The sequence below is a fragment of the Hoplias malabaricus genome, chromosome 9 (genome assembly GCF_029633855.1).
Source record: "Hoplias malabaricus isolate fHopMal1 chromosome 9, fHopMal1.hap1, whole genome shotgun sequence".
In the NCBI taxonomy this organism is placed as follows: domain Eukaryota; kingdom Metazoa; phylum Chordata; class Actinopteri; order Characiformes; family Erythrinidae; genus Hoplias; species Hoplias malabaricus.
The window spans coordinates 34,227,709-34,251,647 of record NC_089808.1 but is presented as its reverse complement, the minus strand read 5'-3'; the positions used below and the strand labels follow the sequence as shown (position 1 = coordinate 34,251,647).

Genomic DNA, 23,939 nt, shown 5'->3' with positions numbered 1-23,939 from the left:
CTTACGGCTGAACGCCTCTAAGCTGGAATCCCACCTAGACAGAGCCATACATCCGTGCCCCTGTGAAATACGGTTGGTCTGGTATAGCCGTGGGTTTGTGGAGGGGTTCCATCTCTCCCATCCCACCGGTGACTAGAGCCGCACGAGAACAAACCCGGCCCGGGGCTAACAAACTTGGTCCACCCTCCATTCCGCTTAACTCCCAAGAAACTGGGTGCGAAATGACTCGTAAATGACCTGATTCTGAGTGAGGGTGTCATAAGTGGCAGAGCAGGTTTATATAACGCGATCCATTGAAAGTCATCCCTTCCACTCAAACATTTGTCGGGAGAGATGGGGACCCCGGTTTCCCCCTCCCGGCCCCTGGAGCATACCGGTTACCCAGTGGCCAAAAAGGACTTACTAAATTGAAGGAAACTCTGGTTGAAAGGGGGCCCCTAGACATTTGTCCCCCGGTTAGAGGGAGCCAGGGGCAGGCAGAGGTAAGAGCATATTGCCCTATGTAATTCATGGAGGTTGGTAAGTCTCCCAGTGGTTTGTAAAAAAGCAAGGTTAAGGATTTAAAAATGTGTTCACTGGGATAACTGCTGGTAGTCTGACCCCCTCGGTGCTAGTGGTCAGTCCAAGGGGGTGCACCTTGGTCGGACAATGGGTTTGAAGGCTCCCCTTGTCCTGGATGAAATTGGGACATGTGGCATTTTGGAGCGGTGCCATCAGGATTTTAGAAAAAGGGTACGCATTTTTCTGAGAACCATGAATATGTGAACGGCGAATGACGGTGCTTTAAGCCGAACAAGAGAGAGTTTGATCTGCCTATGGAGCAGTGATACCAGGCCCTCCAGCCCTGGAAGTCTGACTGATTCATACAAGTTCAAATCAAACACTGGGACACCTGACTTGACTATTGTAGGCTCTGGTGCTGCGAACCGATAAGGCCGAGGAGTGGTGACCCTCTGGGCTTAAGGGGATGGTATGGGTGGCCTCCCCTCTGGAAGTCCCCAGAAATTAAAGTTTCATAAGAGACACTGAGAACTGAGCCTAGACTTCCATAACCCTGATGCTTCGAACTGCTATAACCAAAAAAGGATTGCTCTTCTGGGCTTTGAATTTTAAAGGGACAGTCTGACCAACCTCTCTGGAAATCTCTGGTACTTCCGTAGACACCGGTGCTACAAAATCCGTTATACCCAAAATGATAACGTCTCTCTGGGCATTTTACAGGGACTGTCAAAACAAATCAAATTTATTTATATAGCGCCTTTTACAACTGACATTGTCACAAAGCAGCTTCACATAGTTTCAGAACAGAACATTTAAATCAAAGCTCAATGTGAGCAAGCCGAAGGCGACAGTGTCAAAGAAAAACCTCCTTTGAGGCTGGAGAAAGAAACTTTGGGAGGAACCAAGACTCACAAAGGGGACCCATCCTCCTCTGATCAAACTAGAGTCCATTTCTACTTCAGTGTAGTTGATCATGGTGAGTGGTCAGAGGCTGGCAGCAGTAGATGGAGGTGAGCAGCTGGTCTGGTCTGGTCCGCAGGAGAATCCAGCAAACAATCTTCCATCAGTGGGCCATAATTTTCTCAGAAAACAGTAAAGGGAAGCAGTTAGTTTGGTTGAGTGCAGCAGAGAAAAAGAAATGTGAATATTTTCATTAGTGTAGTGACGGATCTGACTGTAACAGACTGGGAGGAGGGAAACCAAAAGGAGCTCAGGCAAAGACATCCTTCCGCTCCAAGCAAGAGAAATTGTGAGCACATCATCCGAGTTTACCCTGATTCCCCATGTCCATGAGTTCCTGAAACGACAACCTTAAACTAGAAAGAGGTTAGTTTCCAAAGGCTAAACTGAAGTGTGTTTTGAGCCTAGACTACAAAAAATCCATGTAAAAATATATATATATATATATCAAAAATTAGATGTAAATGCTTATATTAAGCAAAAAACAAAACAAACAAACAAACAAACAAAAAAAATCTGCCAATGGGGAAAGCAATTTTTTCTTGGTAAGATTTCTTAAAATAAGCATTAATATCTATGCCTTTACATTACATTTAAAAGTCTTAAAACTAGTAATAAAATGTGCAAAGTAAGCATTTTAAACATGATTTAAGTTTAAAAATTTATGTTTCCTTGCACAACAATAAGATATAAATATCTAATATACGTCTATTGCTCTCATTTATATGCCTTGGTAAGAACATATTGCTAGTAATCAGAGACTCAACAGAATGCACTTTATACGCCAATTAAGCCATCATATGCCAAATCTGCTTATCAAAAGAAGCAACAGAAGAAATTTGCCTTCATTTGTTTTTATTAACAAGTGTGCTAACAAGACAGCTTCATCCAAATACACAACAAGCATGTTTAGGCAACTTCAAGAAATAGTAAGAAAAACACATGCCTAGTTTTCAAAATGTTCCAATAACAATGCCACTGCAAAGTTTTACTATTCATTTACCAACTTAAAACTTAAAAAAAAAAAAAGCCTTGAAATATGAAAATAAAAAAGAAAAAAAAAATCCTTGCCTGCCTTAAAACAAAACAAAAAAAAAAAAAAAACTAAGAGAAGGCCAGGACATTTTGCAAGGTTTTTTTTGTTTGTTTTTTCTTTTTGGTCTGATGGCACATTGAATTAAACAGTTCTCTTTTTTAAAAACTAATGCAAAACACTGCAAACTTTTCCCATTCTGATAATGCTCAATGTAAGCAGTCCACATGACATAGCACTTACTATTCAGGCACTCAGGTGCATATTAATTTGTAAACTTTTTCCATTCTGAAAATGCTCTCTTATAAGAAACATTAGCAACCTGTTTATAAAGCATGTCACCTAACACATCAATAAGTTTGTCATTTCAGCAGTATACAGTGAAACGAAATAGCATTCCTCCAGGACCAAGGTGCTACATAAAACAATACACAACATTAAAGTGCAACTAGTGCCAAGCTAGTGCAAACATAAAACAGTGCACACACATTAAAGTGCAAAAGACATGGCTAAGAAAATACAAAACTGAGGGAGACTGAGGGGGGCTGAGGGAGAGAGACACACTGCAGTTTAAGGTGTATTTGTGCTTTAAATGATAACTGGATGTAACCATGATGTAAACAGGATGTGTGTAAACAGTACACTCATTTTCAGTCCATCAAACCAGTGTTTTGTGAAGTTGTGTGTGTGCATCTTCAGTCCAGTCTCAGTCTCTAGATGTTCAGGAGTCTGATAGCATGTGGGAAGAAGCTGTTACGGAGCTTGCATGCGAGGGCTCGAATGCTTCGATACCTTTTTCCAGAAGGCAGTAGGTTGAAAAGTGTGTGACACCTCCCACAATGTTGAGTGCTTTGCGGGTGCAGCGAGTGGTGTAAATGTCTGTGATGGAGGGAAGAGACACACCAATAATCTTCTCAGCTGTCCTCACGATCCGCTGGAGGGACTTGCGATCTGCCACAGTGCAGCTCCCAAACCAGACAGGATAGGAGGTGGGAGATGAACCTTCTTCAGCCTTCGCAGAAAATAGAGGCGTTGCTGGGCTTTCTTTCTGATGTTACTGGTGCTAGTGGACCAGGTGAGATCATCCGCTAGGTGAACATCAAGGAATTCAGTGTTCTTGACAATCTCCACAGCAGAGTTGTCGATGTTCAGCAGCGAGTGCTCACCCCTTGTTTTTCTTAAGTCTACAACCATCTCTTTGGTTTTGTCCACGTTCAGAGACAGGTTGTTGATTTCATACCAGTCAGCTAGCCGCTGCACCTCTTCTCTGTATGCTGACTCGTCATTTTTACTGATGAGACCCACCACAGTTGGGTCATCAGCAAACTTGATGATATGATTTGAGCTGTGCATTGCTGCACAGTCATGGGTCAACAGTGTGAACAGCAGTGGACTGAGCACACAGCCCTAGGGGTCTCCAGTGTTCAGTGTGATGGTGCTGGCTGTGGTCCTACCGATCTGGACTGACTGAGGTCTCCCAGTCAGGAAGTCCAGGATCCAGTTGCAGAGAGAAGTGTTAAGGCCCAGTATATTCAGCTTCCCGATCAGGTGCTGAGGAATGATGGTGTTGAATGCTGAGCTGAAGTCTATGAACAGCATTTGGGCATATGTGTCTTTCTTGTCCAGGTGGGTGAGTGCCAGGTGGAGCGTGGTGGATATGGCATCATCCGTTGAACGGTTAGGATGATACGCAAACTGTAGAGGGTCCAGTGTGGGGAGAAGTAGGGTCTTGATGTGCCTCATGACGAGCCTCTCAAAGCACTTTATGATGACAGGAGTGAGTGCAACGGTACGATAGTCATTGAGGCAGGACACAGAAGAATTCTTAGGCACAGGGATGATGGTGGTGTTCTTGAAGCATGTTGGAACAATGGCGCTGCTCAGAGAGATGTTGAAGATATCAGTGAAGACATCTGCAAGCTGGTCTGCACATTCTCTTAGCACTCTGCCAGGAATATTGTCTGGTCCAGCAGCTTTCCGGGGGTCGACTCTGCATAGAGTTTTCCTCACGTCGGCTGCAGTAAAAGACAGCACCTGGTCGCTGGGAGAAGGGGTGGACTTTCTCGCCGTTACGTTTATCTGTGCCTCAAACCGTGCATAGAAGTGGTTCAGCTCGTCTGGTAGGGAAGCATCTCCGTCACAAGCAGGTGGTGTAGTCTTGTAGCTGGTGATGCTCTGGATGCCCTGCCACATGCGCCAAATGTCTCTACTGCTCTGGAAGTGGCTGTGGATGATCTGGCCGTGTGCATGCTTTGCCTCTCTGATAGCTCTGGAGAGTTTGGCCCTCGCTGTTCTCAGGATCGCCTTATCGCCTGATTTAAAAGCGACATCTCTAGCCTTCAGCAGCGCACTCACCTCTGTATTCATCCACGGCTTCTGGTTGGAGCGGATGGTGATGGTCTTGGAGATGGTCACATCATCGATGCACTTCTCTGTGTAGCTGGTCACTGATGATGCGTACTCCTCCAGGTTGATTGTGTTGCTGTAAGTTGCAGCTTCTCTGAACATGTCCCACTCGAAACAGTCCTGGAGAGCAGAGATTGCTTCTGTTGGCCAGATTTTCACCTCTTTCAGAACAGGTTTCGATCGCCTGACGATGGGTCTGTATGCAGGAATTAGCATAACAGACATGTGATCTGAGTATCCGAGGTGGGGGCGGGGCTCTGCCCTGTACGCGTCTGGAATGTTTGTGTAAACAAGATCCAGCGTGTTTGCTCCTCTCATAGCAAAGTTCACATACTGGTGGAATTTAGGGAACACTTTCTTGAGATTTGCATGATTAAAATCTCCAGCAACAATAAACAGTCCATCCAGGTGTGTATTTGAAAGTCGCTTATAGCGTCATGTAATTCCCACAGCGCTTGATTTGTGTTTGCGTCGGGAGGAATGTAAACAGCGGTGAATTCTCAAGGTAAATAAAAAGGTCTACACCTAACAGCCATAAACTCGACTAACGATGAACAATAAGCAGAGACCAGCACAGTTCTTACACCATTCAGTGTTGATATAAACACATAATCCACCACCACGAGTCTTACCGAATAGCGCTGGGTCGAGCCGCGTTTAGAGCCGACAGAGACCCAGCGCTATTCGGTAAGACTCGTAGTCTTTAACACAGACAACAGTGTGGCAATGCATTTGGAATATGTCAAATGTAGTGTATAATAGTATGCCATGACATAGAGAACACCGTTGTGCAGCAAGTCTTTTGAAAATGTTGTCACTGGGTTTTTCCCAACACTGATCATGCAGTTCTCTTGGTCCATGAGTAGCAAGGGACTTGATAGAGGTTATCTGCTGAGAAAGGCAGCAGCATTTTCTGAGGGCTGCAGGAACAACCAACCAAAGACACCAAGTCATAAACATGGACAGAACCAACTATATTCATGGCTTAAATTAAACTTTCTTTGCAAGCAAGACAGTGAGCTATCCAAATAATAAATAACAACAACAGTTGACAATGCATACCATAAGAGTATGGAACAGAGCTTCACTTGGCTGCCCCAGTTTCTTAGGTGGTGCAACTCCTGATGGGAAGAGTGCTGGAAGGCCTTTCAAAATCTCAGTGGATTGTTGCATTGTTGAAAAAAAAAATATATATGTCTTATTGAAACTAAATATCTTCTAAAATGTCTTGCAATATTAGTTATTATGGGTGGGACAAAATATCAATATCACAATAAATTGTATATCATTATTAAAATATGCTCACACTCTGCGACCCTGAACTGGATAAGCAGATACAGACAATGAAATTAAATGATGAAATGTCTCCCTATTGCATGATATTGCATCAATTGACCCAGAACAAGACACACACACACAATCAAATATGCTTAAAAAGACAAACCTAAGGTCTGATGAAATTACTCACAAACAAAAATTAATTTAAACAGGGCTTTATACTGCCGCATTCTGTCATTCTGAGGATGATAAAAGTAGTGCTTGGGACAATAGTTTATTGATTACTGCCATTTGCTTCAGGGTCAGTTAACTAGCTTAACACAATGACTTATGACTTAACACAAACTGTTACCAATTTTTATTAATTATGTAGATCTAATAAGCACTAAATTTGGTATATATTAAATTTGCTTAATATTGCACACACCTAATATAACGAGGAGGTGACCTTGTTGACCAGTTACACTTAAAGGCAAAGAGAGGGCATTTGATATTGGCTAGCAAAGACAGAATAAAACAGAACCTGTACCTGCTTTTCATCATTCGATTGAAAATGACTGGACCACATAAATACAACAAATGGAGCCATCGCCTATTAGTGAATGTGAACAACTTACATGATCAATCTCCTTGAAACATGGGTATGCTGCGAAGATTTTGGTGGCTTTGTCTGTTTCCTTCATGACATCCGAATTAATAAATGCCCTTCGAGACTCTAAGTCAAGGAGCTGAACCACAGCACTCATTTGTTTTGGCCTTGTTCATTTCCTGGAGTGTCCTGGAGTGTCGAGCCTGGGTTTTCTGACTGTCCAGTTGACTATTTTCTCCCACTGAAAGACAAATGTGATGTTTTATTTGTAAGAAATTGTAAGCAAATCAGCACTAGTTACTCTGAGTAAAAATTATAATGATTAAAGATCAGCCAAAGCTAAATGACATGTCAAATATAATAATACTCCTCATAGCAAAATTAACCCATAGAGTCAAGTACTGGAGAGCCCTAAAATGGATTTCCTCTCCCAAACAGCAGAAACAAAATAAAATGTAAATTAAATGATAAACATTTCCATTATTAAAGAAAACAAGGTACTTGCATGTTTCATCCTGCTCACTGCTTTCTGAAGTGCTGGATCTGAATGAAGACTTGTCAAGGAGCACAGTGGAGCCACTGGAATCTTCATCGTAGTCTTCATTTGACATACTGCATGGACTGTCCCTTGATCCTGATCCAAATTCTAGTTGTCGAACCCTTATTGGACCTTTAGACTTCAATCCAGAACTAGGCAAAGCATTTTCAGATAAATGGGACTTCCAAGGGGTTCTTACATTCTGCAGTCTTTTCATCAGCAGTCTAGTAACTGTTTCCCAATTTAAGTCTCATATAAATGCACCGATACCAGCATCCAATACCAGCTAACACCTGATTTACAATGCTAAACATCAATAGTCACATTCAACGTTATACCTTGGTACACAGCGGGGAAACATTTCACTGCAATTGTCTGACAACGAACATGTGACAAAAACTTGAGCTATATTACCTCCAGGCACACATGCAAACACATTCAATTTGGGTATCTGTAATTTCTTCAAAACTTGTACTAATACTATGTCTTTTAAAAGCAGTTATTGATGCATTACTGTGTAAAACATAGCACTACTCACACATCCATATTTACACAAGATAGATTGGTCATGCAACATTGGATAATACCCCACCAAACGTTTGGCCATTGCAATTACACCATGTTTTGATGGGTAAGCAAAGTCTTTGGTTGTAGCTCGCAGAACAGAGATCATGTTGGTCACTGTATTCCGAATGAGTCGACAGCGGAGTTCTTTAGAGGGGAAGCATTCTTGTTCTTTTTCAATTAGTTGCTTTTCAAAGTAATGCTTTCTTGCTTGCTCCAACTCTGAGTCAGTATAAAGCACCTACTCAAGGCCAGGTATCTTCATGACTTTGGAGGGACTTCGTTTGAGAGTGATGGAAGGACTGGGACCACTGGAACACAAAGTACTGGGCTCTGTACCTGTGGACTCTAAAGTGCAGCGACTGGACCTCTGCTGTCCCTATAAAACAAGCAGCATACAAAATTTTATTTATATATTCTTTCCTAAGCCACTTTGGTGCATTGTACAAATTTTCATAACCATTGGTACAACAATAATTTTATTTTTCAAAAAATACTCATACAAAGAGGATCACATGATGTTAGATATGAAGATCTTAGATATGAAGGGAAGGTTAGAGATAGGTCTGTAATGGGATAGTACACTAGGATCAAGATTCGGTTTCTTGATCAGGTAATTTAAACGCTTTGGGTATGTGACCCAGTCTAAGGGACGAATTTATGATTGTTAAAAGGGGATTGATTATGACTGGTAACACTTAAATAGTTTTGTTGGTATTGCATCAAGTGTGCAGGTCGTACAATTTGACGAGTAGATGATTTTCTTCAATTCTAGCTGTGGTAGTGGGTCAAAGTCCTCTAGTCTTTCTTCTATGTTTTGTTCTATATCATCCACACCAGATGACAGACAGGCTAGATTTAGTAATATGGCATTTATTGTTTGTCTAATATTTTCAATCTTGTTGTTAAAAAAGTCCATCAAAGCATTGCTGGTGTGAATGGCTGGGATCTGTGGATCAGTAGCTGCCCGATTAGAGATTACATTAAAGAGTGCTCTAGGATTGTGTTTATTATTTTCAATCAGTGAGGACAGATGTGCTGAACGTGCATTGACGAGTTCCCTTCTATATTCTATTAGGCTGTCTTTCCAGGCACAGTGAAATACTTCCAGTTTAGTCGACCGCCATTTCCGCTCTAGTGGTTTGTTTTAAGGTGAGTGTTTCTTCATTATACCAGGGAGCGAGTTTTTTCTGTCGTAGCTTTTTATGCTTAAGTGGTGCTACACTATCTAAAGTTGATCGAAGTGTGTTATCTAAGTATTCAGTTAGTCTGTCTAGCTCCAGTGGGTCTGCTGGACTACTGACTGAGGTCAATAAATCGGTGATGTTTTCAGTAAATTTAGGGGCTGTAGATGGGGTTAGTGAGCGCTTTAGATAATAATGTGGGCATTTACATTTTTTAATATCTAAACTCAGTTCTTATGAAATTAGGTAGTGGTCTGAGACTGTGGAAGACTATGGGGGAGAATATGTAGGTTTTTTATGTTAGTGCCCAGGGTCAAAACCAAGTCTAGTGTGTGATTACAATAATGAGTAGGAACTGATACCTTTTGTGTGAAACCAACAGAATCTATTATTGATGTGACTCAAAATGAATGTTAAAGTCTCCTGCAATTATTAATTTATCACAGGACACTGCTAAATTAGCAGCTAATTCACCAAATTCTTTTATAAATTCTGAATAGGGCCCTGGTGGTCTATAAATGTTTAATAAGGATATGGTGTTCTTATATGTGGCGGGGTTAATTATGTTACTGTACATAATTTCAAAGGAAGTAAAGTTGTAACCATGTTTTTGGTTAATAATTAAATTATTTTTGTAAATTATACATAATCCACCCCCTTTGCCTGTCAGTCTGGGGCTGTGTACATATTTATAGTCTGTACGAGTGGCTTGATTTAGTGCAAAATATTCTGATCCATTATTATTTCATTTACAATGACTGCTTTAGAGTTAAGTGCTTTTATATTGAGTAGGCCAAACTTTAGGTCTGAGGGGATGATACTACGCTCTGTTTCTGATGGTTTAATAGTGATTAGGTTATTGGGGCACGCTGTTTGATATTTTCTGGCTTTAAGTTTGATTCAGGGGACAGACACAGTCTTGATACTCTAACAAATATTTATATTTCTTAGAGCAAGCTTTGTAGATACACCCTTACTATGGGCAAATAAATGGCCGTTATTTGTAAGTGTATCACTTACCTGTTCGCTGTGTAATCTACTTGCCTGGTTTGTGCTGGTGGGTGGGATTAGTCAAACCTGGAGTAGAACGTCCAGTGAAGCCCATCCCGGTGGTAGAGGGCAGGACATTCCCGAAAACACTCGCAGTGGTCGACGTAGTCCACGGCAACAGTGCCAAACCAAACCCGGAGCCAGGAGTGGAGTGCGAAGAGCCTGCTGTACGCCTCACATCCTCGTCTGTAGGTGGGTAGGGGGCCGGAGACGTTGATCCTGGCTTCCGTCTTCTTCCGAGCGGTATCCAGAAGCGAACGGTAATGCTCCTTCAGGACCTCTCTGCAGCGGGCGGAAGTGTCATTCGTCCCCACGTGGAGAATGACGGTGCCAAAGTCCTCACGCTGCCGCAGCACCGAGGGAAATCACCTGGCAAAATCCAGGACACAAGCACCTGGGAGACAGGACACAGTAGCTTTACTTTTCGTGCCTGCGACTCTTAAACGTCTGACTATAGCGTCACCAATAATAAGAACCCTGTTTAGCTCTCTGTGTCGGTGCAGGAGAGGGCCAGGAGCTGAGCACCTCAAACCGGTTAGTAGAGGCGAAGACGACAAAGCTGCGGTAGAGGGGGAGACGACATCGGCCCACGCTGACGCTCCCAGCTCGGAGCTGGAGTAAAGATGGCCGTCCCGGAGAGCCGCGCAATGAAGGAGCTGGAGTGCCAACGGGAGGCATTGCGGGCGGCCTCAAGCCTCATCTTCTCCCACTGGAGCTCCGTCTGCTTCTCCAGGAGACGCTAAATTCAGCAGCCTAACTGCTCGATCTCCATGCTGAGCCTGGAGAGTGATCATTCCTCTGCGGTCACTATAATCAGGAGAGAAGCAGCTATTAATATGAAAAACAACAATAAAAGTGGTAGTGGTATTAACAGTGAATTTAGAAAAACACTAAGTACAACTAACAAGGATTAGTTAGCAAAGTATTACAAGTAAAGATTTTAAGTAAAAAGCTTAGGAACAGTACTAAACAGCAGCAAACAAACAAACAAACTGAGCGCGCGAACTGTCAGCCAAAAGTCTGCTCAACTTCCCTGGAAGTCTCTGGTACTTCCATAGACCCCGATACCCAGAAGATGGATGCCCTTCTGGGCTACAAATGAACACACGACAAATGCCTTTGGCTGGACTCAAAAATTTTATATTTACTTAAATGAACCGTGATGGGGCTCGTCAGGTCCGGGAAGTTTCCAGTGCCAATAGCAGATGCTCGTGAGCTTTCAGTAACTCTGGCCTGGAGAGACAAGATACCAATGTGTTAGAAAAATGTTGCCGGGCAATAAGACACAGAAATTGGGTTATAAAGCAAATGTGATCTTACCTGGTTCAAAACAGCAGTTCTGATGAGACTGAAGCCAACTCTCCTTTTTAACCGTGATTAATGCCAAGCTTCCCTCAGTAGATGATTCGGCTTTCTCAGTTGGCTTCCCCGGTTCTCAAATGCATACCGAGGCCTGGTCTCGTAGACACAGCTCAAACATTTAAGCCAAGCTAGCTCTTTCGGGGCCAGTGTGATCAATGTGTCACCAAAAGTTCTGTTGGTTTTATGGTTCCTCTCATACACGATGCAACCCTAGTCTAATTTCTGGGCCTCACAGAGCTCTTGGACCAAATGAATACGGTGGCTCAGTAACCGGTTAGAATGGCTAGTTTTCCCAGCAAAAAACCTTGGAGCAGTCTTACAATGGACCGGCTGACTGGAGTCCCATCTCGGGCCTTCTGGATCAGTTTGGGGATCCGTTTGTCCGCTTCCATCAGAAAGTCTGCGCAGTCTTTGGGTGGTGGTAAAAGTTCCAGCTTTAAACGTTTGACTCTCTGCCGGTGACCGATGATCTTACGAGCGATATGTCGGTGAGCTTTTGTGAAACTGAGTCTGAGTTGCTCAAATTCCCCCGAGCTGCTACGAATGATTTTGCGTCAAACAAACATCTTAACGCTGGTGTAGGCGTACCCAATCCGAGTGAGATGTTTCAACCAAGTGCTGACCTTACTGTGATGAATGAAAGACAGATCCGAAAAATCGCACTGTTAATTACAAATATCGCTATATGAGATTCCCGTTGTCCTTGGGTGATGGTTCGGCTCTTAGATGGAAGGCATCGAACTCCGAGATTGATTTGCCGACAAAGGTGTCCTTGAATCGGTGTGGAACGATCAGTCTGCTCCTCTTCGGACCCAGAAGTGTCGGATTCCGAAGTTGAGCTTTGGGATTGTGTCGGATCGCATGGACAGGCATGGGGACCCGATGTGGAGGGGCGAACAGGACTACTCATTGCGCTCTGGCCATCCGAGTCTAACATGAGGTCAATGGGTGAAAATCCTCCAAGCTCCGCGGGTACCTGAGGCATTTGTGGCTTACCGCTAAGGTTGTATGGTCGTTCCCTAAATTGCGCCAGCAGCTCGATTGTGTTTGCCCGCAGACAGTGCCGCACGTAGTCTCAATCCGTGTAGTGAGTGCTTGGGCGCGAGGTGAGCAGCTAAGCTAACAACGCGTTTTTCCGAACAAATCGGGGAGTCTCGTAACCCGCAGCGAGTCACCGGAGTGTTCAAGAGCCATCACAAACTCAACTTCGATTGGACAAAGTTTGTGAAACCCAGCTAAGTGATTGGGAAAATTTACTCCGTTCACAGAGAGAGCACTGGAATTCATGTTTGAGAGAATTAAACCCGCAGTATCGGGAATTCCCCCAGCTTTTAAGCTGCCCCGATCTAATTTGACCTCGGCGGGTCATAGTTAGGGTTTAGGGGTTATGGTTATGATTAGAGTTAAGGGTTTAGGTGTACAGTTGTGGCAAGTGGCATGCAAAATTCTCTGAGGCTTATTGGCATGCATAAATGTTGGATCCTTATTGGCTGCTAATTTGCATATTTAAATCGGCAGGTTCTTATAGGGTGGGGTTTTTTTTGATGATCTCTTGATCAACAAGTTCGATCTGCTTCAATTTGGTATCCCTGAACTCGTCAAGGCATGCTCTGTACAACTGTAGTATTTGTGGTGTCATGGTCTTGTCATGTTTGTTTAAATTGTTGTAACTTTTTGAAAGAATGCAGTGTTTTTTGATTGACTGGTGCCCTATCCAAGATGTTTTTTTGGGTCCATCAACTCTGTGTATGCACTTGAACTAGCATGAAGTTGAAGTGGATAAGGAGTTTGAGACAAACAAAGGAAGGAAGGAATAAAATGTTATATTCCAAAATGTTTGTAAATATGTAGAAATAGTGTCAAAAGGTGAGTTGTAAAAATGTAAAATGGACTTAATGGGTGTGGGTGGATTGATGGAGCGGCAGATTGACAGGCGGATCGGTGAAGCATCAGCAGTAATGCAGACTCGGAACTGAACGCCTCGGTATACCCGCGGAGGAGCTGGAATCAGTGGCTGGGGAGAGGGAGGTCTGGGTTTCTTTACTCTGACTGCTTCCCCCGCGACTCGGATTGGATAAGCGGTGGAAAATGGATGGATGGATGGACTTAATCCCTCCCCACCCCCATGGAAGTTCTAATGTTGTTTCAGATATGGTGACTTATGAATCGAATGCAAGGGCCATAACTGAAAAAGGGATAAGGTGGAACATCTGGGCAGAAAACTGGTAGCCATGGTGTGAAGAATGGCTTTGTGCGTTACATTATGGAAAAGATCAAGAACCATGTCAAAAAATAAACAGGGAATCAGTTTTCGAAAAAGAAAGACAAAGGCTGCAGAAAATGATGGGAGAATTTTCTGGCTAAATCTTTAATTGGTTTGTGTAATTGAGTGTAAACATACTTGTGTATATAGTTAATTGGAGAATGTTTATTAGTGAACATTAAAAAAGGGTCTTTTAGTTTGTATTTATCTTAATTGAAAAATAATTGTAATATGAGATATAAAGAAGCTTTTTTATTGTTGTTGTCATATAGCATTCTGTTGAATAAAAAAAATAACATTTAACTGTGAGTGCTTGTTTTATTAGAAATGGACTTTTAATTTGTATTATAAATACAATATTGTAGGTAGTTCTACAAAAATTGTAACTTGGATCGGTTCGATATTTGACGAGTGGTCAGAATGGGATCAGGTATCTTCATTTGAAATCTGGTGACTGTAGCATTAAAATTGGCTGAGTTTGAAATTTGTGAAAAATTGCCATTTTAAAAGCACGAATTCCAAAACACGCAAGTCATGTTGCTCTAAAGCACAAACAATGTAATTGACCATATGTTCTACCATTCTGTTGAATTTCGTGGCTGTAACTTGAAAACTGTAGAAAGAATAGCAGTCCAGAAATTACAAGGAGTATTTAGCTACTTAGGCCTTTCCCTAACCCTTTGGCCCTAACCCTGTTGTTTTGAGTTTTGCTCCCTTAAAACTCAATACAAAATGGTTAGAAATTTAAATTTTACAAGAGACACTGGGAGAACTGAGCCTAGACTTCCATAGACCCCGATGCTGCGAACAGATAAGCCCAGAGGTGGTGACTTGATGGGCTTGAGCTCGTGGATCATTCCACAATCACAGCTCTGGAAGTGAATTTTTTTTTAAAGTTTTTAAGTTGAAAATACAGCATCACTGGGAGACCCGATGGTTCCACACCCCTCGTGCCAGTAGTGAGTCCAAGAGGGTGCGCTATGGTCGAAGGGGTTTGGGGGTCCCCTTGTCCTAGATGAAATTTGTGCATGTGGCATTTCAGAGTGGTGCTGTCGGGTCATCAGGAAAAGGGTACACATTTTTCTGAGAACCATGACCATGTGAATGGCAAATGACGGTGCTTTAAGCCGAACAAGAGAGAGTTCGATCGGGCTACAGATCGGTGATCCTAGGCCCTCTAGCCCTGGAAGTCAGACAAGTTCAAAGTATCGTAGGCTTCGGTACTGTGAACCGATAAGCCAGAGAAGTGGCGACTCTCTGGGCTTTGGGATGGGCAGGGGAACCCTACTACCACTCCCCGAAGATTAGTTCGATATATGCCTGAGAGGTGGCTACTATCGGCGGCGGTCGTGTCGAAGGTTGAGATTAGGGCTGCAACTAATGATTATTTTGATAATCGATTAATCTGTCGATTATTTTTTCGATTAATCGATTATTAATCATCAGATAAAAAGGAAGAGAAGCCAAATTTGGTTTCCTGTCTGTTACTCGCATATTCAGGATACCATCAGTGAGAACAGCTGCTTGCTGTGGTGTGCAGATCTTCTTCAAAACATAGTCAGCAATGCTGGGCTGTTTTTATCTGAGGTGAGAGAGAAAGTGTAGATATGAACATACACCTTTTTTAAGTTAATAACTACTGATCTAAAATGCAGACAACAATGCAGGCAAATTGAAATTACATGAATGGATATTGGGTGATGCTGCGATGTGCTGAGAATAAAAGGGAAATTCATCTAACACATATGATCAGATATGGTTAAGATATTTAAGATTTTAGAGAACTAATGTTGTAATTGTATAAGGAACACACACCCTACCATTATTAAAAATTAACGTTTACATGAAGAATTAACCAAACCGTTACATTAAATTTTATTTTTGTCAATATTTAACAGTGTATGTAATGTAATATACACTTATAATGTAATACACACTTGGCTGTGATACTCAAACACTAACACACAACGCCAGTCAGAAAAGACCTTGAAAAAGGCCTTAAATATATTATTTTAAAAAATGTTTGGATTTTTTTTTTTTTCCAACTCTGAATGTAACTGCCGCCATATTTAAGGTGGAACGGAAAACTCGCTAAATACAAGAGTGATATAGATTTACTAAAAATGAGACATCTTGTTTAACTACTCTAGCAGGCTCTAGTGACATTGAGTGAGAGAAAAAAATGGAACTTGTTGCTAACGCTAGCTCGACTAAAACTACGGCCTGTTTCGGAACTGCTGGTCGAGCTGAGACATTTAAGGTGGAAGAGAAAACTCGGGGGAAGCTAAGGCTTGTTCGCACAACGCGAGTGTAATATCAATTTACTAAAAAAAAACAAATGTTGTTGAACTACTCTAGCAGGCTCTAGTAACATTGAGTGAGAGAAAAAGTAGAATTAACTTACTATACTTCATCTCTTTCACGCATAGCTCCAACAGGCTTCATTTTCAGATGCTCACCCAGTAAACAACATTCAAAATAGGTCTAAAAGTAGTCTGTCCGTCAAGGACACATTTTAAACGTCAATGGACGTCCAAAATCCATCTTAATAAGTTAAGTGGTGACCAATCAATGACGTCAGTGGACGTCCAAAACGCGTTTTATACAATTAATTTATTTCGGGACCAATTAATAACGTCAATGAACGTCCAAAATACGTCTAATAGTCGTCTTTTCAATGTCTGTGTTTGGACGTCTTTTCAGCTTTCATTTTTAACCTTAAGAGAACGTTGATTAGACGGCGGTCATTGCGTTATTTCAACGATGAATCAACGGCTAAATGTTTACTGGGGTGGCTGTGATTGCTCCATGATAGAGAGGTAATTTGAACTGTAGGCAGCTGAAAACTCACATTTAGCTATAAGCACTCTGCAAAACATCAGTGAGCAGTTGAAACGTGAGCTGCCTGGATGGAGAGTGCTATAATCTGAACAGGTCTCTGATCAGATGAGTTGTGGTTGTCATGTTTGTTGTGGCTGACAAAGGCATAAACCTAAATAAGTAAATAAATGAAAGAAATATGACTTTTAATAATGATTCTTAACAGAATTTACTGAAGTGATACAGAGAGAAACATTTGACCAAATATGTTCACTTCAGAAAGTCTCTTCTTAACATACAGTTCATTGCCAATAAGGTGTAAGGGTTTAGACAGGGGCCCAGTTACCCGCTAGGCCAACCCCAGCCAGCAGAGGGAGACATGGAGCCAGCACACGTTGATTAGGAGAAATCAGCAGCACCTGTTTCTCTCCTACTTAAGGAAAGCCAACATGCACCTCACCCCTCAGTCTTGGGTTTCTCTTTTCAAGAGTGCTATACAAGCCTGGTCGGTAATTTTGGTACAGTCCCTAGAGTGTTCTCCTGGGTCTCTTTCCTGTGAACTCTTCTTGAGTCTTTTGTTTATCTCTTATTTATGAAAAGAAGGGGAAAAACCCTTTTCTCACATTTCCAAGCTTTCTTCTTTTCTTAGATCTTTTGGTTTGACATCTTTTGCCTGTTTAGTTGTTTTTTCCTTCTTAATTTGGGAAGACCTTTTTAGTAGAACTTCCTTTTCTGGTTATTCTGCACTTGAGTCCAAACTGCCCCACTAGTAGCTCACTCACGGTTCCTTGGCCTCAACCCATCCTTGAGTAAGCTATCATCTTACATATGGCATTTTTTCTCAGGGTTGTGAAACTCTGATATATTATGCAGAGCCCCAGGCCAAGAACCCTTGTTATTATACGTCTGTTACTTAAGGTTGTTCTTGATGTGAAGCTTTGGAAGCAGTGAGACCTCAACTGGGACCAACCATTGTGACACACTGAATTTTTCAGTGATATCAATCTCATTAAATCTTTTTAAATGGTTTAATGTGGGCCAGTGGGCTGATCCCATCGAGCATGGTGATTAGCATTGCCACACATCCTAGTTTTCCTGGGATTGTTCTCTTTAAAACTGTCTGTCCTGGAAAATTAATCATTTAATAAACTAGGGTTAGTCTCCAAACTCTGCCCTGTCAGTAGTACATCCATATCCCCCACCTCCTACTCCAATGTGGCAACCTTTTAATGGTGATATAATAATTTTTTTTATATACACACCAAGAACTGTACACAATACACAAAAAGCTCAGGTACGTCAGTATATTGTTTGTTTATAAACACACAGCAAAATCCTAGTGTTAAATCAACACTGTTAGTGATAAATTAATAGGGTGGTAAGTGTCTGTGTTTACTTTTAACACACTAACTGCTTTGATTTAACACTGGTCAATTTGCCGTGTAGAAACTGACACAGACCTAAAATGAGGTAGGAGATTTAGAAGGAGCGTGTGGTCATGTGACTTAAACATGGAGGAGTCAAATAAAACTATTCATTTAAAGTCTGTGGCACAGTTTGACCTTGACTTTCATCTTGGCGTATGTCGGGGTGAAACACTGAGACTAGAGAAAAGGTCAAATATTTCTGTGTCTTTTAATTTCAGTTTTTTTTTCTTTAAGTTCCAATATCTGCCACAGTTTTATGACACATTTAAAAGGAAATGGAATTTTCTTACATAGAAACATGTCACACACAGTCTCACTACTTTATCTTTTTTTTTTTTTTTTTTTTTTAAGACTTCAAACACTTAACAAATAGTTTAAATCTAGTGTATTTGGAATGAATGACTCTTACAATAAGTGCTTGAGTATACAATTAGTCTTGAAAGGCCCTGTATATCACAATGGTGGTATTAAAAAAAAAACAAGGCAAGGTCATATTTTTATGCTATGAAATGGGGCTGGACAGTTATTCAATATCATTCATTCATCTGTGAGGGTTTATCCGGGTCACGGTGGGTCCAGAGCAGAGGCGATTGCTCTAAGACTGCAAGGGAAGCTCAGCTTCCCCTAAAATGTCAAAAAATAAGTGATCAAATATATACTGTTGTGTGTACATGTCACTAAATAAATATGCACTACAACGCGCTCAACTTTTGTTCAGAATCAGCTTCTTATCACTGGTAAAGACGCGGCTTTCCTCTCAATCATTCCCTTCACGGTGGTTTTAAACTAGTGATGTGTCGGTCGCGAACGAACCGGTTCAAAGAGCCGGCTCTTGTAAGTGAACGATGAGAGCCGGTTCCCGTCTAAGACCGAGCCATTTTTTTCTAATACTTGTCATTCAACTAATCAGAGAACAACAATCAAAGGTACCAATCAGCGAAGGGTTATACCACCGAGCAGGGAGGGGAGGGGTTGGTGGCATAACGGAGAGAAGAAACCGGATCAACCCCTCCGAGCTGAGACACATGGTTTTCCTGAATGCCAACCTGCCTTCCAAAAAATAGTTGAAGAAAATGTGACAGTTGTGGTTGTTTTAATCACTACCGTTGAATGCTGCTGTTTTGCACTGTGCAGAGTATTTGTTTATTTTATTACCCAGAAATGGATGATCATTAAATTTAATCTATTTTGTAATACCTACCTTTTGGGTTCCGTTGGCTATATTTCAGAGTTTACAAGTGATTTTTTTAATAAGGTGTTTAACTCACAGCACTCACAGGCGGACACAAGGCCGTTTAAGCAGCCTAGCTCTGCTGGCCATTGATAGGACACTATTCAAGTCCCTGGAAAAGACGCCTTGTTGGTACGACAGGGTCACAGATCATTTTCTTGAAAAGGAACGGAGGGGAGAATTTACGTATAAATAAACCGACACATTTTATGATGTAGGCCGAAATTGAGCTTCCCCTCCTTGAAAGACCAGCATCCGCCACTGGTCCAGAGCCTACCTGGAATCATTGGGCGCAAGGTGGGAATACACCCTGGAGGGGGCGCCAGTCCTTCACAGGGCAACAGACACACATACACACCTACGGACACCTTTTGTCACCAATCCACCTACCAACGTCTGTTTTTGGACTGTGGGAGGAAACCGGAGCAACTGGAGGAAACCCACGCGGACACAGGGAGAACACACCAACTCCTCAAAGTCAGTTGGTGTGGGAATTGAACCCACAACCTCCAGGCCCCTGGAGCTGTGTGACTGCGACGCTACCTGCTGCGCCAACGCATTTAATTTGTTCTATTCCCTTTGTTCCAAATATCCATTATCATGGCCTTATTTTTCACTGCTGTCAATAGTCACTGTAGTACAGCCCTGCCACCCTTCTCTAATGTGTCTAATTTATCTGTGACATACATCTCTTGTTGGCTGTACATAATTAAAACTGAGTGTATCTGCCCAATGGTGAAAATGTTTGCACAGAATAGTGGGTCCCACCAGCTCCATCTCAACATAGCAGACTACGTTAAGACTACCAGTTCATACAGGAACACTATTACAAACCACCGCTATACCAGTGCAAGACACCACCTAATGCTGCATTAGCTTCCCTCTGTAACATCTTCCAAATGCCATAAATGTACATGGACATCAGTGTCATATTCATGGGTTGCAGCGAATGTCACATTAGAGAATACGTATTTGGGACCTACTTGTTACTTAAATACGCAACTCAAATACAAATTGATATTTAATTGCAGGGCAGCAGGTAGTTGCAGTTGCACAGCTCCAGGGACCTGGAGGTTGTGGGCTTGATTCCCGCTCCGGGTGACTGTCTGTGGAGTTGGTGTGTTCTCCCAGTGTCCGCGTGGGTTCCTCCCACAGTCCAAAAACACACGTTGGTAGGTTGGATTGGTGACTCTGAAGTGTGTGTTGCCCTGTGAAGGACTGGCGCCCCCTCCAGGATGTATTCCTGCCTTGCGCCCAATGATTCCAGGAAGGCTCTGGACCCACCGTGACCCTGAACTGGATAAGCAGTTACAGATAATGGATGGATGGATATTTAATTGTTTCTGTCAATATTTTAGCTCTCATTTAGGTTAAAATGAATGAAATATAAGAATGGATCTCTGACCCATTTCTCTGTCACATGTATTAGATTTTTATCTGTTTTACTCATTCACTTACATTAGTGCTGTGCTCTAAAATCAGACAATTTAGTCCCCAGTATCGCACCTACACCAAAAATACTGTTACTGCAACCCAGGAAAAGGCCTTTTGTTTGTCTGTGTGTGTGTGTGTGTGTGTTTGTGGCAAAGTTGGGTATGCATTTGAAAACACAGCAACAGAACTATAATTAATTTAAAATGATACATATTTTATTTCCAGCTATAAACACATTGGGGAAGCTTTACACTAGATGTTGGAACATTTCTGTAAGGATTTGATTGCATTTAATCGCATAAACATGAGTGAGGTCAGGTACCGAGGCTGGATATTACATTCTGGACCAGACACCATGCCGACTCATCCTAAAAGCAATGAAGGATGCTCGAGCACTCCACAGAATAGATTTTAACTGATGTGCGGTCCTGGCATTATTCCCCTGTAGCCAACACATTCCTCTGAGCGTGGTTTGAGCCGCTATACAACCTGTGTGACACAAACTTTCTGACACAGTCCAGAAGCCTAAATCTTTCCATTGAACTGATCCTGATCTAAAACCAAAAAGAAGCTCCATTTAATAAGTTATGAAATGTAATCCCAAAGTTCATTTGTACAAAATTGTTTTCTTGCACTAGAAAGTTTCCCAGTTGATGTTTTAGAAAGTCTCTGAGGAACCTTGACTCAAGTCTAACAGCAAGCCTCATACAAACGTGGCTTTATACTGTATCGTGTTTTTGTCTGTCAGGCTGCTGAGGGGCCTGCTGGGGTCCTGGATGGAGGGAAAAATGCCGTTTCTCATTTTGCTCTGACACTGACGGAGTTCTGCTGCGTAGCCCTCAAAGCTGTCCTCCAGATTTCCACCATCCACACCGACCCTTTTGGCAGGAGAGAGAGGGCATGGACCCCTTTGCTGATGGCCGGCTGGAGGACAAGATTCACCACCATGCATTACACCTGAGGGAGAGAAAGGTTTAAGCGTGTGGAGAGCAGTATAAGAAAAAAATAAAGGAAAGCAAGAAAGGTAACTGTCATTCTGTGAATGTTAGGTGTTACGTTAGTTGAATGTTAGCTGGTAAATTTTAAGCATCTATGAGAAAAGTAACGTTTTTGCTCACGGCGCCATGCAGAAGTTTGAACTCCCCCTGGTCAAATGATATGTTTAGTTTATTTTCTTTATAAACTGAGCTATTTCTAGTACTCCACACTAACGCAGCATTGTTTTCCATGTTAATGTAAAAAAGAATGTAATTTTATCATTAAACATGGGTTGTGGTACACTATATTTGATTTAAATTCAACACTGCATGAAAAATAACAGGAAATCATCCTGTTCGAGTGAGTTCTACTGTAATGGCCGTGTTGCTTATTTGCATTTAGAAAATCAACAAACCATCATTTGTCCATGTGTGCCATTTGTGGCAGGGGTTCCTAAGAAGCCATTTGTCAGCATTCCTCTAGAACAGCATGGGATTGTGAGAAAGTGTGAAATTGAAAGGGCACAGTGGCAGGGGTCAGTTGTAGTGAAGGAGGACTGGAGTGCAGTTAAAGTACTTTCCTGAATTCAGGTGCATCTCTTACTCTACATTTTTTCTGTTTGTCCTGTTCTAACACACCTGACTCAGCTGTGAAATGCTTCTGAAATGAGCACATTAGAAACTGATCTCACTGAAGGGAATAGGGGTGTTTCTGTTTATATTTTTTAACATAATTTATCATTTAATAAAATTCAATATCTGAAAAGCAAAGAGAACATAATTAGAAAGCAAAACAGGCCATTTATTTTAATACGTATGACATGCCCATGCTGGCAGTTAAACCTGTGAGAACACTGATGATAATAATGGATAATAATATAATTATAATAATATAATTATAATTAATATAATCATGATACAGTTTAGGTCCTGTGTGCCTGAATTCCTGCACAATCTGTAGTTTTTCCTGCTTAAACACGCGATTCGAGATTAAATTTGTTATTTATTGTTAGAGAAAAGTCTTATTCTGCTGAAGCTCAGCTTTCATGTATGAAGACAACCTAATCACAAGGTGGCAGCAGTAATCCTCTACCGTACAGAGAAGGACATTTTCTTCTCATGTGGAAAAAGAATGTTTTAGATCAGCATCTTTTTTGTATTTTCCTGAAATATTCTCCAAATTTCTTTTTTAAAAACCTGAAAGTGAATGCACTTCTATGTTCATCTGTCTTCCCTGTACCAACAGAACTGTTATTTGTATCATGAGAAACAAACAGCAATATTTTTTTTACATGCTTGCTTTGTTCATGCATCAGAATTATATTAGGGTGACCAAACGTCCTCTTTTACCCGGACATGTCCTCTTTTTTAGACTTGTCCGGGCGGAATTTTACAAACGTCCGGGATTTTGTTTTTCTAGAGCTTACATAGAACTTCGAGAAGTTTCGTTCACAAACTAGTCCCGCCCTCCCCTACTCCGATTGGTTCATTGGTTCGCTTGAGTGAGAAGGGGGCGTGGTGAAGTAGCCTAAAATCTTCTGATTGGACGGTCTGACTGTAGCGCTACCGTTATTGGTCGATAACCTTTTCTGTAAACATTTAATTGGTCAGTCTGCACGTCAGTAGTCCTTGTTTACCTCAGGCTTAGCTCATGTACCGACCCTCATTTCGAGCAGCTATGCCTAAACGTAAATGTAAGTTCTTGGATGAATTAAAAAAAGAAATTCCCATGTTTTGTGTAGCAAATAAAGGTGTAAAGGACCTAAGAGCGCACATAGGTGTTATCACCCCAATTGATATAATTCCTGGACTTATGCTTAACATTTTAAAATTGTGACACTGTGTCTAACAGAATCCCTTTCTCAACACCCACCCGAAGTTAATCATAACTAAGACAGAAAGGGAAAGATTAGAATGATGGAAATGAATTTGGAAGAGGGCTTTTACACATGATCACAGGCACATCTAATGTGATTTCACCTCTAGTGTTTATTAGACACACAAAAGAAATAAAAATCAACACAGATGATCTACAGAGGATTGCTTGCAATTCAACAATGCTCTCAGAGGCAGGGGTCAAATGAAAATCTAACGAATTTCCAAGACACTCGGAACAAGACTTTAGAACAAGGTTTAAGAAGTTCAGACTGTTACGATTATTCAGTAAACCCTCTTTGCTCAACCCTTCAGCGTTGTTGAACTGCAGAATGGAAGGGAAATTGGATGGTGACACAACCCGTTGCTACAGGATGATCAAACAATGATTAAACAAGGATGGAAAAATAACCATTCATTATCGGTATTTCTAACACTGAATTGCAC

At 41.7% G+C, this 23,939-nt stretch overlaps 1 protein-coding gene and 1 long non-coding RNA gene across 5 annotated transcripts in view; both read right to left on the bottom strand.

Moving 5' to 3' along the window:
• Window positions 1-10,674: 10,674 nt before the first annotated feature.
• Window positions 10,675-13,162, bottom strand: LOC136707892 (uncharacterized). The gene is made up of 3 exons (XR_010804260.1): window positions 11,424-13,162; window positions 11,252-11,336; window positions 10,675-10,910 (listed from the first exon to the last, which is right to left on the bottom strand). It is a non-coding gene; the product is annotated as an uncharacterized lncRNA (long non-coding RNA).
• Window positions 13,163-20,867: 7,705 nt separating this feature from the next.
• The window catches only part of rgs12a (regulator of G protein signaling 12a), a 38,089-nt gene continuing 35,017 nt past the window's right edge, over window positions 20,868-23,939 (bottom strand). For all 4 annotated transcript variants that reach the window (XM_066681908.1, XM_066681909.1, XM_066681911.1 and 1 more), the window contains one exon: window positions 20,868-21,597. In XM_066681908.1, the coding sequence (XP_066538005.1) occupies window positions 21,344-21,597 (254 nt within the window). In that variant the 3' untranslated portion in view covers window positions 20,868-21,343. The remainder of the gene's footprint in view (window positions 21,598-23,939) is intronic.